At 46.2% G+C, this 12,526-nt stretch overlaps 1 protein-coding gene across 1 annotated transcript in view; it reads right to left on the bottom strand.

Annotated features, from left to right (window-relative positions):
- Positions 1-10,952, bottom strand: part of LOC134410579 (bactericidal permeability-increasing protein-like) — a 45,383-nt gene extending 34,431 nt beyond the window's left edge. Inside the window, exons 1-2 of the mRNA XM_063143959.1 lie at positions 10,946-10,952; positions 1,253-1,402 (exon numbers count right to left, since the gene is read on the bottom strand). Of these exons, the coding sequence (XP_063000029.1) occupies positions 1,253-1,402; positions 10,946-10,952 (157 nt within the window). The remainder of the gene's footprint in view (positions 1-1,252; positions 1,403-10,945) is intronic.
- Between the last annotated feature and the right edge of the window lie 1,574 nt (positions 10,953-12,526).

Here is a 12,526-nt window from a genome sequence, read left to right as displayed (position 1 = left end):
CCGGGGGTTTATATACCACCCCATAGCCGAAGCTCCCTGGGCGGTTTACAAACGTTAAAAACAGCGAGCGTGCGATTGCTCTGAAGCAAGTCAACGTGGCAACGCTTCCCGTGCAACTTTGCTGAGTGACTCTTCACCGTGCCAGCTCAGCCTGGGCGAAGGGAGGTCACATGGCAGGAAAATTCGGGGGTGACGCCGGGGAGTTACCGGAGCAATTTGGGGGAGGGGGAAGCATCCCAGGCACCCAGGGTCTGGGCTTCAATTTGAGCGGAGGTCGTGGGACTTGGAGGCAGAAGGGCTTGAGGAGAAGAGCGTATAGAATCATAGAATAGCGGAAGGGGCCTACGAGGCCATCGAGTCCAACCCCCTGCTCAATGCAGGAATCCACCCTAAAGCATCCCTGACAGATGGTTGTCCAGCTGCCACTTGAATGCCTCTAGTGTGGGAGAGCCCACATCATCCCTAGGTAACTGATTCCATTGTCGTACTGCTCTAACAGTCAGGAAGTTTTTCCTGATGTACAGCTGGAATCTGGCTTCCTTTAACTTGAGCCCGTTATTCCGTGTCCTGCACTCTGGGAGGATCGAGAAGAGATCCTGGCCCTCCTCTGTGTGACAACCATTGAAGTGTTCGAAGAGTGCTCTCATGTCTCCCCTCAATCGTCTCTTCTCCAGGCTCAACATGCCCAGTTGTTTCAGTCAGTCTTCATAGGGCTTTGCTTCCAGACCCCTGATCATCCTAGTTGCCCTCCTCTGAACATGCTCCACTTGTCTACATCCTTCTTGAATTGTGGAGCCCAGAACTGGACGCAATACTCTAGATGAGGCCTAACCAGGGCCTGTGTATCCTGTGCTCCCCTCGATATAGCGTTTGTGTTGAGCTTTCTCGGCCCTCTCTCGGCTGTGGCAGCGTAGCTCCGTCGGTGCCACTTCAGGGCAGCGACGCTGCAGGGTTTGGCAGGAATCAGGAGGCAGAGCAAGGTCATCTAGACGCGGCCAGGGTGTTCTCACGACCAAGCGCAGTGCATGGGGGAATCTGGACGTGGGGGCCACATTATTTACCTGCCTTACAGTTATGAAACACCTACGCCGGAGTATTCCCACGTTATATTTTGAGAGATCTTCTATTAAACCTGTTTCCCACATAGCTGGGGGAAAGGTTTTATTTAACCCTTTCAGCTTTGCTCAAGCCTGACCTACGGGCCAAATGCTTTGTGCCGCATGGAGAGCAGGGGTTGTCGTGAGATACTCACCATATTCCAGCCCCTTCTTGGTCACTTGAACTTTCGCACCTCCATTATCCGCTCTCGTCAGCTGTACGTAGGAAGTTAAGAGCGGCAGGGCAAAGAGCCAGAACATCTTCTTCAGGTGCAGGGTGTGTGTGTGCAGGTCGTCTGGATCACCTGGAGCAGGAAGAGAGGAAGGAGCTAGAACCACCCCAATGTCACCAGTGATAATGATGAGGAACTTTCCGGGAAATTTAAGACAAGTTGGGGAAAAGTTTAATAGAGAGAAAGGTAACGAAGTTAAAAGATTGGCTAGAAAAGATGAGAACGAGGGAAGAAATAAAGGAGAGACTAAAAGAGGGAAATATAAAGTGGTTAAATTATCTTCAATTAGAACAGCTTTCCTCAACCGGGGGCGCTCCAGATGTGTTGAATTCTGGGAGTTGTAGTCCAACACATCTGGGGCGCCCCAGGTTGAGGAAGGCTGAATTAGAACAATGGACGAAGAAATGGTTAAAGGATAATGGAGAGTGTAGAGCTATTACGAAATTTGAGGAGCTGATTTTAAAAAAAGAAAATGAGAAAAGAGAAAACAAATCAATAAAAGGGTTAACGAGTGAAATATATAGAATATTAGTGGAAAAGGGAGAGACGGAAAGTGTAGGTAAGATGGTGTGGGAAACTGACTTGAAGGAACAAATAGGGCAACAGAGTTGGGAAGGGATATGGAAACGACGAGTGTTGAGAAATATGTCTGTGAGGAAATATGTCTGTAAGATTGTTTGGAGGTGGTACCTAACCCCTGTGAAATAAAATAAAATAAATAAGATGAACTCAGCAATATGTTGGAGAGGTTGTCAAGAGAAAGGAACGTATTTACATATGTGGTGGGAATGCGAATTTGTACAAAAATTATGGAAATTTATTTATTTATTTATTTATTTATTACATTTTTATACCGCCCAATAGCCGAAGCTCTCTGGGCGGTTCACAAAAATTAAAACCATGATAAAACAACCAACAGGTTAAAAGCACAAATACAAAATACAGTATCAAAAGCACAACCAGGATAAAACCACGCAGCAAAATTGATATAAGATTAAAATAGAGTTAAAACAGTAAAATTTAAAGTTAAAATTAAGTGTTAAAATACTGAGTGAATAAAAAGGCCTTCAGCTGGCGACGAAAGGAGTACAGTGTAGGCGCCAGGCGGACCTCTCTGGGGAGCTCATTCCACAACCGGGGTGCCATAGCGGAGAAAGCCCTCCTCCTAGTAGCCACCTGCCTCACTTCCTTTGGCAGGGGCTCACGGAGAAGGACCCCCTGTGGATGATCTTAAGGTCCGGGCAGGTACATATGGGAGGAGGCGTTCCTTCAAATAACCTGGCCCCAAACCGTTTAGGGCTTTAAATGTCAATACCAGCACTTTGAATCGGGCCCGGACCTGGACTGGCAGCCAATGAAGTTGTAAAAGGACTGGCGTAATGTGATCTTGCTGGCCAGTCCCTGTTAGTAAACGGGCTGCCCTGTTTTGTACCAGCTGAAGCTTCCGGACCGTTTTCAAAGGCAGCCCCACGTATAACGCATTGCAGTAATCCAAACGAGAGGTTATCAGAGCATGGATCACTGTAGCTAGGCTATCTCTGTCCAGATAAGGGCGCAGTTGGTATATCAGCCTGAGCTGATAAAAGGTGCTTTTTGCCACTGAGTTCACCTGTGCCTCAAGTGACAGTTCTGGATCCAAGAGCACCCCCAAACTACGGACCTGATCCTTTAGGGGGAGTGCAACCCCGTCCAGGGCAAGGCAAACATCACCTCGCCGGACAAATGAACCACCCGCTAACAGTACCTCCGTCTTGTCTGGATTGAGTCTCAGTTTGTTAGCCCTCATCCAGTCCATTACCGTGCCCAGGCACTGGTTCAGAACAGCCACTGCCTCACCTGGGTTTGATGAAAAGGAAAGGTAGAGCTGGGTATCATCCGCATATTGATGACACCTCAGTCCACATCTCCGGATAACCTCCCCCAGCGGCTGCATGTATATGTTAAACAGCATAGGGGATAAAATAGAGCCCTGTGGAACCCCATGGCTTAGGAGCCACGGCACAGAGCAATAATCCCCCAGCACCACCTTCCGGAATCGGCCATCCAAGTAGGAGCAGAACCACTGCAACGCAGTACCTCCAACTCCCAGCTCAGACAACCTATCCAGAAGGATACCATGGTCGATGGTATCGAAGGCCGCTGAGAGGTCCAGGAGAACCAACAGGGTCGCACTCCCCCTGTCTCTCTCCCGACAGAGGTCATCCCACAGGGTGACCAAGGCAGTTTCCTTTCCAAAACCAGGCCTGAAACCCGATTGAAATGGATCTAGATAATCCGTTTCATTCAAGAGTGCCTGGAAAATGGTGTTTAATGAGATAAAAGAAATTTTAGGAATGGAGATTGAGGAGACACCTATAGTGGCATTGTTATCATTATATGGAGAATTGAATTGTAATTAAGAGACAAAAGAGTTGATAACGAATTTGTTAACAGCAGCAAGATTAATGATATCTAGGAACTGGAAGGTTCAAGGGGATTATCATATAGAAGATTGGTGTAAAGAAGTATGGGATATCGCTATCAATGATAAATTAACATGTAACATAAAAGTTAGAAGAGGAATGATAAAAATGAATGACTTTGAGGGAATATGGAAACAGTTTCTAGAATTTGTATTATCAAAGGGGAGAGGGAAAACACCTCCAGAGGAAGCAATGAGATTTTGGAAACATGAATAAGATCCCGTGGTTGGGGGGAACACTTTTATGTTAAGTATGATTATGTTAAGAGAATTAAGTTAGAATATATGTTATCAAATGTTTACTTATATTATTGTGTATTATGTAGTATTGTTTTATAGCGTATTGATGTATTGTAACAAAAAAAAAAGGGGGGGGAGCTAGAACCACACAACGCCGGAGCACCCAGATCTATAATAACCATCTCAAGTAAAAAAAAACATCCCTTTCTGTGACTGGAGTACTGTATGCAGCAGTTGCTTTTAACATCCCTTTCAAAGGGCAGGGGCAAAGCAACATTTTTTTCTCTCCCCAAGGATCATCCTGCTTCAGCTGCTACCAAGTACGTTTCTTGAAAGAGAACGCCAAAGGAACAACGTGTAGGTTTCAGAAAGAGATGCGGTCTGTCCAATTCGGGTTCAAAGATAAAGAACTATAGGGTCTGTCGCCCATTCATGGTGAGCCCATGGACAGCAGGCTGAACAGGTGGACACAAGGTCACAGTCTTCTGCACTATGGTGAGTTGTAATATTTAAATTATGGTAATTATTTTTCAGTTTGCATCTTGATGTATGAATTAGTATATGTTAAACTGTATGCAAATCTGCGTCCTCTTTTGTCCTTTTGGAGATGTGTTCCATCTCTTTGGTCATTTTGTAAGTGGCCGCACTAATCATGCAGTGCGATATGGCTGCAAGAAAGGCAAATGCTATTTTGGGCTGCATTAATAGAAGTAGAGCTTCCAAATCGCGTGAGGTCCTGGTTCCTCTCTATTCGGCCCTGGTCAGGCCTCATCAAGAGTATTGCGTCCAGTTTTGGGCTCCACAATTCAAGAAGGACGCAGACAAACTGGAGCGGGTTCAGAGGAGGGCAACCAGGATGATCAGGGGTCTGGAAACAAAGCCCTATGAAGAGAGACTGAAAGAACTGGGCATGTTGAGCCTGGAGAAGAGAAGATTGAGGGGAGACGTGATACCACTCTTCAAATACTTAAAAGGTATTACACAGAGGAGGGCCAGGATCTCTTCTCGATCCTCCCAGAGTGCAGGACACGGAATAACGGGCGCAAGTTAAAGGAAGCCAGATTCCAGCTGGACATCAGGAAATCTTCCTGACTGTTAGAGCAGTACAACAATGGAATCAGTTACCTAGGGAGGTTGTGGGCTCTCCCACACTAGAGGCCTTCAAGAGGCAACCCTCTGTTAGGGATGCTTTAGGGTGGATTCCTGCATTGAGCAGGGGGTTGGACTCGATGGCCTTGTACACCCCTTCCAACTGGGTTTAGACAAGGCAGAGGAACTAGAGACCAAATTGCCAATATCCGCTGGATAATGGAGAAAGCCAGGGAGTTCCAGAAAAACATCTATTTCTGTTTTATTGACTATTCTAAAGCCTTTGACTGTGTGGATCATAACAAACTGTGGCAAGTTCTTGGTGGTATGGGGATACCAAGTCATCTTGTCTGCCTCCTGAGGAATCTGTATAACGAACAAGTAGCAACGGTAAGAACAGACCACGGAACAACGGACTGGTTTAAGATTGGGAAAGGAGTACGGCAGGGTTGTATACTCTCACCTTACCTATTCAACTTGTACACAGAACACATCATGCGATGCCCTGGGCTTGACGAATCCAAGGCTGGAGTTAAAATTGCGGGAAGAAACATTAACAATCTCAGATAGGCAGATGATACTACTCTGATGGCTGAAAGCGAGGAGGAGCTGAGTAGCCTTATGACAAAGATGAAAGAAGAAAGTGCAAAAGCTGGGTTGCAGTTAAACCTCAAAAAAACCAAGATTATGGCAACCAGCTTGATTGATAACTGGCAAATAGAGGGAGAAAACGTGGAGGCAGTGACAGACTTTGTATTTCTGGGCGCAAAGATTACTGCAGACGCTGACTGCAGCCAGGAAATCAGAAGACGTTTACTTCTTGGGAGGAGAGCAATGACAAATCTTGATAAAATAGTTAAGAGCAGAGACACCACACTGACAACAAAGGTCCGCATAGTTAAAGCAATGGTATTCCCCGTAGTAACCTACGGCTGCGAGAGCTGGACCATAAGGAAAGCTGAGCGAAGGAAGATAGATGCTTTTGAACTGTGGTGTTGGAGGAAAATTCTGAGAGTGCCGTGGACTGCAAGAAGATCAAACCAGTCCATACTCCAGGAAATAAAGCCAGACTGCTCACTTGAGGGAATGGTATTAAAGGCAAAACTGAAGTACTTCGGCCACATAATGAGAAGACAGGATACCCTGGAGAAGAGGCTGATGCTAGGGGAAGTGGAAGGCAAAAGGAAGAGGGGCCGACCAAGGGCAAGATGGAGGGATGATATTCTGGAGGTGACAGACTTGACCTTGGGGGAGCTAGGGGGAGCAACGGCCGACAGAAAGCTCTGGCGTGGGCTGGTCCATGAAGTCACGAAGAGTCGGAAACGACTGAACGAATAAACAACAATGATTCTAAGTATGAGCATTCTGTGTTGGCTTGTGTCCTTGTGGTTTAAATACTAAACAATAATTTATCTTCCATCTCAGCCTCTACAGATGGTAAATAATTGTCCTAGCCAGACCTCCTAACTGCCCAATGAATAATCAATAACACTTTGATGCTTAAAGATAACACCTTCTTGACATTTTCTGACCGAATTCGACACAAGAGGAGCAGCATCACATTCCGATAAGGCTTATTAGAACAGCTGCAGTTTACTTACTCACCCGGACCCACGTTGCCAAATGTATGGAAATATCTAGATGTGTGATCCCCGTCTTTCCCCAAACATCGGGATGAATGGAAGGAACTCCTCAGCTCACACCTGTCTGGGCACCTGCTTGTGAGAGATGCTGTGGCATCATGCTCAGAAGGGTTCTAAGTAGTAGTTGGCAAAGGGGGAGGGCATTTCTGCTTGGAAACACACCCACCCTCCAAAGGGCTGTGAAGCCATCTGAATTGTTCCTGATCTGGTTTGACCAGTAACTCATCATTTGTAATGGCCTTATTCTTGGGAGCTATTTCCTCCCTAGCTGAGTCACCTACACCTAAAGGTTGGATTAGGGAGGAAGGGAAGGTTATTTTTAAGCAGCTTCAGGGCCAAGTGCTGGTACTAACATTCAAAGCCCTAAACGGTTTGGGGCCAGGTTATTTGAAGGAACGCCTCCTCCCATATGTACCTGCCCGGACCCTAAGGTCGTCCTCAGGGGTCCTTCTCCACAAGCCCCTGCCAAAGGGAGTGAGGCAGGTGGCTACCAGGAGCAGGGCTTTCTCTGCTGTGGCACCCCAGCTGTGGAACGAGCTCCCCAGAGAGGTCTGCCTGGCTCCTACACTGTATTCTTTTCATCACCAGCCGAAGACCTTTTTTATTTTCTCAGTATTTTAACACCTAAATTTAAACTTTGCTGTTTTAATTCTGTATTTTAATCCTATATCAATTTCTGCTGTGTGCGTTTTATATTGTATTTTGTATTTGGGTTTTTAGATTGTTTGGATGTTTTATTATGTTCTTAATGGTTTTAATTTTTGTGAACCGCCCTGAGAGCTTCGGCTATTGGGCAGTATAAAAATGTAATAAATAAATAAATAAATAAAACAGCGACTCGTGTGACTTGGCTGAAATGCAAGGACCACAACAGTAGGGTGACCACATGGAAAGGAGGACAGGGCTCCTGTATCTTTCACAGTTGCTTAGAAAAGGGAATTTCAGCAGGTGTCATTTGTATATATGGGGAACCTGGTGAAATTCCCTCTTCATCACAACAGTTAAAGGTGCAGGAGCTATACTGGAGGGACCAGATTTAAAAGAGGGCAGGGCACCTTTAACTGTGGTGATGAAGAGGGAATTTCACCAGGTTCTCCATATATACAAATGACACCTGCTGAAATTCCCTTTTCAATACAACTGTTAAAGATACAGGAGCTCTGTCCTCCTTTTCATAGGGTCACCCTACACAACAGGGTGTGTTATACTGTTAGTTTTACCCTACCCAGTGCCTGTTTACCCTACCCTGTGCCTGTTTGCATTCTCTTCCCCTCCTTATTGTTTTATTATGATTTTATTAGAATGTAAGCCTATGCGGCAGGGTCTTGCTATTTACTGTTTTACTCTGTACAGCACCATGTACACTGGTGGTGCTATATTAATAATAATAATAATAATAATAATAATAATAATAATAATAATAATAATCGTGTGGTGAGTCCCTCTGGCAAGATCCAGAGGAATGCTCTATTTTCTGCATTGCCAGCATCCGGTGGGGCTGGCCAACCTAGTCGGAACCCACTTTCTAAGAAGCCACAAGCGGTTTTAGGGAGAGATTTAGTGGCTAGGAGGAAATATCTCCCAGAGCCCAGTCATTTGGGGATTGAAATTAGGGTTCGGGTGCTTGGTTTCCCTTTTTCTAACATTTGTACTAGTAGCGTGCATCATTTGCTCCTCTTTGGTGAGGTGCAAGCAGGTGGCCACTTACAGAATGCCCAAAAAGGAAATGCATCACCCCCAAAGAGGAGAAAAGATGGCACAGAGTTGCATACGATTTGTATATGTTCATTCATGTGTACAGGTGCAATTGGAGAAATAATCAGTGTAATTTAAAGAGAAAATTTACAGTACATCTAGCCACAATGCGGAAGATTGTGAGCAGTTCACCTGTGTGCCCACCTGTTCTGCCTGCTGCCCAGGTGCTAACCATGGACGTGCCACGGCTCCTATGGTCCTTTATCTTTAAAGCAGGATTGGACAGGGGACACTTTCAAAATAGAGGACAGTCCTCTGGCAGCCTTTCAAACAGAAGACTAACCTTCTGCAAAAGAGGACACATGGCCACCTTCCACGCAAGAAGGGCGACATCTCTGCTCTCTATGATGTCTGCTTAAAGCAGCCTTCCTCAACCTGGGGCGCTCCAGATGTGTTGGACTGCATCTCCCAGAATGCCCCAGCCAGGCTGGGGCATTCTGGGAGTTGTAGTCCAACACATCTGGAGCGCCCCAGGTTGAGGAAGGCTGGCTTAAAGAATATGTCAACAAGCCACCCAAAGCTAGGGACTTGTTCTTAAAAAATGAAACCTCTGAGATCCTTATAAAGCTGAAGCCTGCATGAAAGCCCATATCCAGTGCTTTTTTTTTATTTTCCTATTCCTTTTTCTGCACTCAGGAGAGCCCTGATTAGCCTGGGACAGTAAGTTCAAGAACCGACACAGTTAAGAAACTGTTTCCTTCCTATGCAACCCATCACAATCCATATTGACTGACAATTAGAACATCATTGTTGTTGTTTATTCGTTCAGTTGCTTCCGGCTCTTCGTGACTTCATGGACCAGCCCACGCCAGAGCTTTCTGTCGGCTGTCGCCACCCCTAGCTCCCCCAAGGTCAAGTCTGTCACCTCCAGAATATCATCCCTCCATCTTGCCCTTGGTCGGCCCCTCTTCCTTTTGCCTTCCGCTTTCCCTAGCATCAGCCTCTTCTCCAGGGTGTCCTGTCTTCTCATTATGTGGCCAAAGTACTTCAGTTTTGACTTTAATACCATTCCCTCAAGTGAGCAGTCTGGCTTTATTTCCTGGAGTATGGACTGGTTTGATCTTCTTGCAGTCCAAGGCACTCTCAGAATTTTCCTCCAACACCACAGTACAAAAGCATCTATCTTCCTACATCATAGAACATCATAGAATCATAGAATAGTAGAGTTGGAAGAGGCCTGCAAGGCCATCGAGTCCAACCCCCTGCTCAATGCAGGAATCCACCCTAAAGCATCCCTGGCCATAGCTAGACCTAAGGTTTATCCCAGGATTGTCCTGGGGTCAAACCTGTTCATCTAAGTGCCACACAGGGCATCCAGCGCTCAGGCAGGGACGAACCCAGGATGATCCTGGGATAATCCTTAGGTCTAGCTCTGGCCCCTGACAGATGGTTGTCCAGCTGCCTCTTGAAGGCCTCTAGGGTGGGAGAGCCCACCACCTCCCTAGGTCACTGGTTCCATTGTCGTACTGCTCTAACAGTCCTGCACTCTGGGATGTACACGTAGAGAAGCAATCTGTGGGTTTGCACACAATTATGGGACTTATTTCTTGCTCCAGATCTGATGGAAACCTAGGCCAGTGCCTCCTCCATTTACCAGCCTTTGCATTGCATTTTTTATTGTGTTTTGTGATGCATTTCACGACTATGATGCAAAATCTATATGCATGATTTATCCCTCTCATATAATATGGTAAATGTGCATGCATGGATACGTGCAGCTGTATTTATTTATGCCATAACTAATAAGGAAACACTAATGGTGTTTCCTCTAAGCTTATAGAAGCTTTTCCATTATAAGAATAAATAAAAAGGTACTAACATTAAAAAAAAAAAAAAAAACTGGACTGTTTGGTTCGACAGTGGTTGGGCCAGTATTTTATAGTTGTATAGTTATGATGTCCAGGTTTGCTGAACCCATTGGAGGCTGGTGGCTCTGATGTCAGTGGGGTTGTGAATCCACTCTGGGTTTCACTCGGAACCAGTCAGAACTCTAAGGGCCTTGCTAGACCTACCACATAATCCGGTGGGGAGTAGGGGCGCCATCGCGCTACAGCTAGCGTGCGCCATTGCCCTTTTCCAGACGTAACACGCAACAGGGCAAGGGAAAGCCCCGTCGCGTCCGGCATTTTTTCCCCCCCTTAGAGGGCCATGTACGCAGGAGCGCACCGCCGAAAAAGGTAGGGGATTTTTTAAAAAAAAAATAAAGGGTCCCCCGCTCCCCCTGCCCCTGATTCCCCCCACACACACAATGCTTGATGCCCCCCGCCCGCTCGCTTGCCCGTCCTCCCCCCGTCCGCCATGCCCGTCCCTGTTCTTCCCCCCTGTCCGCCGTGCCCATCTCCGTCCTTCTTCCCCCCGTCTGCCATGCCCGTCCCTGCTCGGCATGCCCACTCGTCATGCCCTCCCCTGCCCGTTCGTCATGCCTACTCGTCATGTCCGATGCCCCCTCCGCGCCCCCCCCGTCCGTGATTTCCCCCCCCCCGGCCCAATGGGCACAGCGCTCCTATGGAATGCTGTGCCCATTCCGTGGCTTCTCCCGGCTACTCACGAGTAAGTAAGCAGCAGGGAAAAGCCATGGACCCTGCTAGACCTTTTGCAGCCCTGGCCTCAGGCCGGGGCTGCGGAAAAGCCGGGCCATAACCGCATCCGGTTATCCCGGGTCAAGGGAGGACTTAGCCCGGCCTGACCCCGGGATCCCCTGTGCGTCATCGTTAGCAAATGAACTTGCTCCCTCAACATGCACTCTGTACATTTCCCAGAGTGAAATACATTCCCAAGTAGAGAAAGACAAGCCTTGGGAAGGAACTACCACTGTGCCTGGGATAGCATCATATCATATTGTGCAGGCTAAACCAAATGGTCTAATTGCCTTCAAACACCATGCCCTGGAGAGTGAAGAATCTGTTCCTGTTACTAGGCCTACTTCAAATGTGAAACTCAATATAGGTACTACTTGGTGCTTCTTTAGTTATAATAAGGTGGCCTACCCAGGCAGTGTTTTGGAAGTCTGTGGCATGGATGGAGTTAAAGTGAGTGTAATGGTTCCTGCTAACAAACATCATTATAAGTGGCCCACACTCCTGATTGTATTACATACTCCTTTAAGGACCCTCCAACTGTGACTTTGAACTCTCGTCACTGCACCATGTATAAATTTTCAGAATTATTCTAATGTAAAGGAACTTTTCAAATATCAATGCTTAAACACTCTAACTACATTATTTGTTGATGCTAGTGTCTTAAATCAATTAATAATTCATATTTAGTAGTCCTAAGTGAGTTTTTTATATTGTAGTGCAGACAGTGTCCCATACGTGACATCAAAAAAATTTTTTTTTGACTGAGCTAAAATGTAAAAATTGAGTCTAACATGGATATAAATGTGAGGTGGTATCTCAGGAATTATCAGAAAAAAGTTGAATTAGTTTCTAGTTCACAGTTCACAGAAATATTTAATTGAAGATAACCATGTGCACGAAGATGGAAATTCTTGTGTCCCATACGTGGCATAATATTAATAGTATCTAAGATAATTGTTTCTTGCTGAATTTAAAGTTACAAACCCTGTTCTGCTAGTAATGACCATTGTATTCATATGCTGCAAAATAAATCGTTTCACTTTAAACATTAGTAGTATATGCAAAAGATTCTTTGTCCTGAACTTGAGTATAAATGTCCCATACGTGACAATGGAATGCTCCCAGAGCAGATTCACTGTCCCAGTGACATTGGAGCCACCAGCCTTCACTGGTTGAATGTCTTGGCCCCCAAGAGCCATTTTCCATTTTGGAGAAGCTCTTGGAGCCTGCATTCAAGTGGTGGCCAGATTAGGGTGACCCTACGGAAAGGAGGACCAGGCTCCTCAGAACTGTTACCCGTCACAGAGAAGAAGGCAATGAGTCCTATTGGCTCTATGCTACCTCCAGTATCAGAGGTAGAGAGCCCTGCCTAGTGTGACCCGATACAAAAGAGGGCAGGGCTCCTGCAGCTTTAACTATGGTGATGAAG

This window comes from Elgaria multicarinata, chromosome 1 (assembly GCF_023053635.1).
Source record: "Elgaria multicarinata webbii isolate HBS135686 ecotype San Diego chromosome 1, rElgMul1.1.pri, whole genome shotgun sequence".
Lineage (NCBI taxonomy): Eukaryota > Metazoa > Chordata > Lepidosauria > Squamata > Anguidae > Elgaria > Elgaria multicarinata.
The sequence above is the reverse complement of the archived record's forward strand: the minus strand, read 5'-3'. Positions and strand labels throughout refer to the sequence as shown.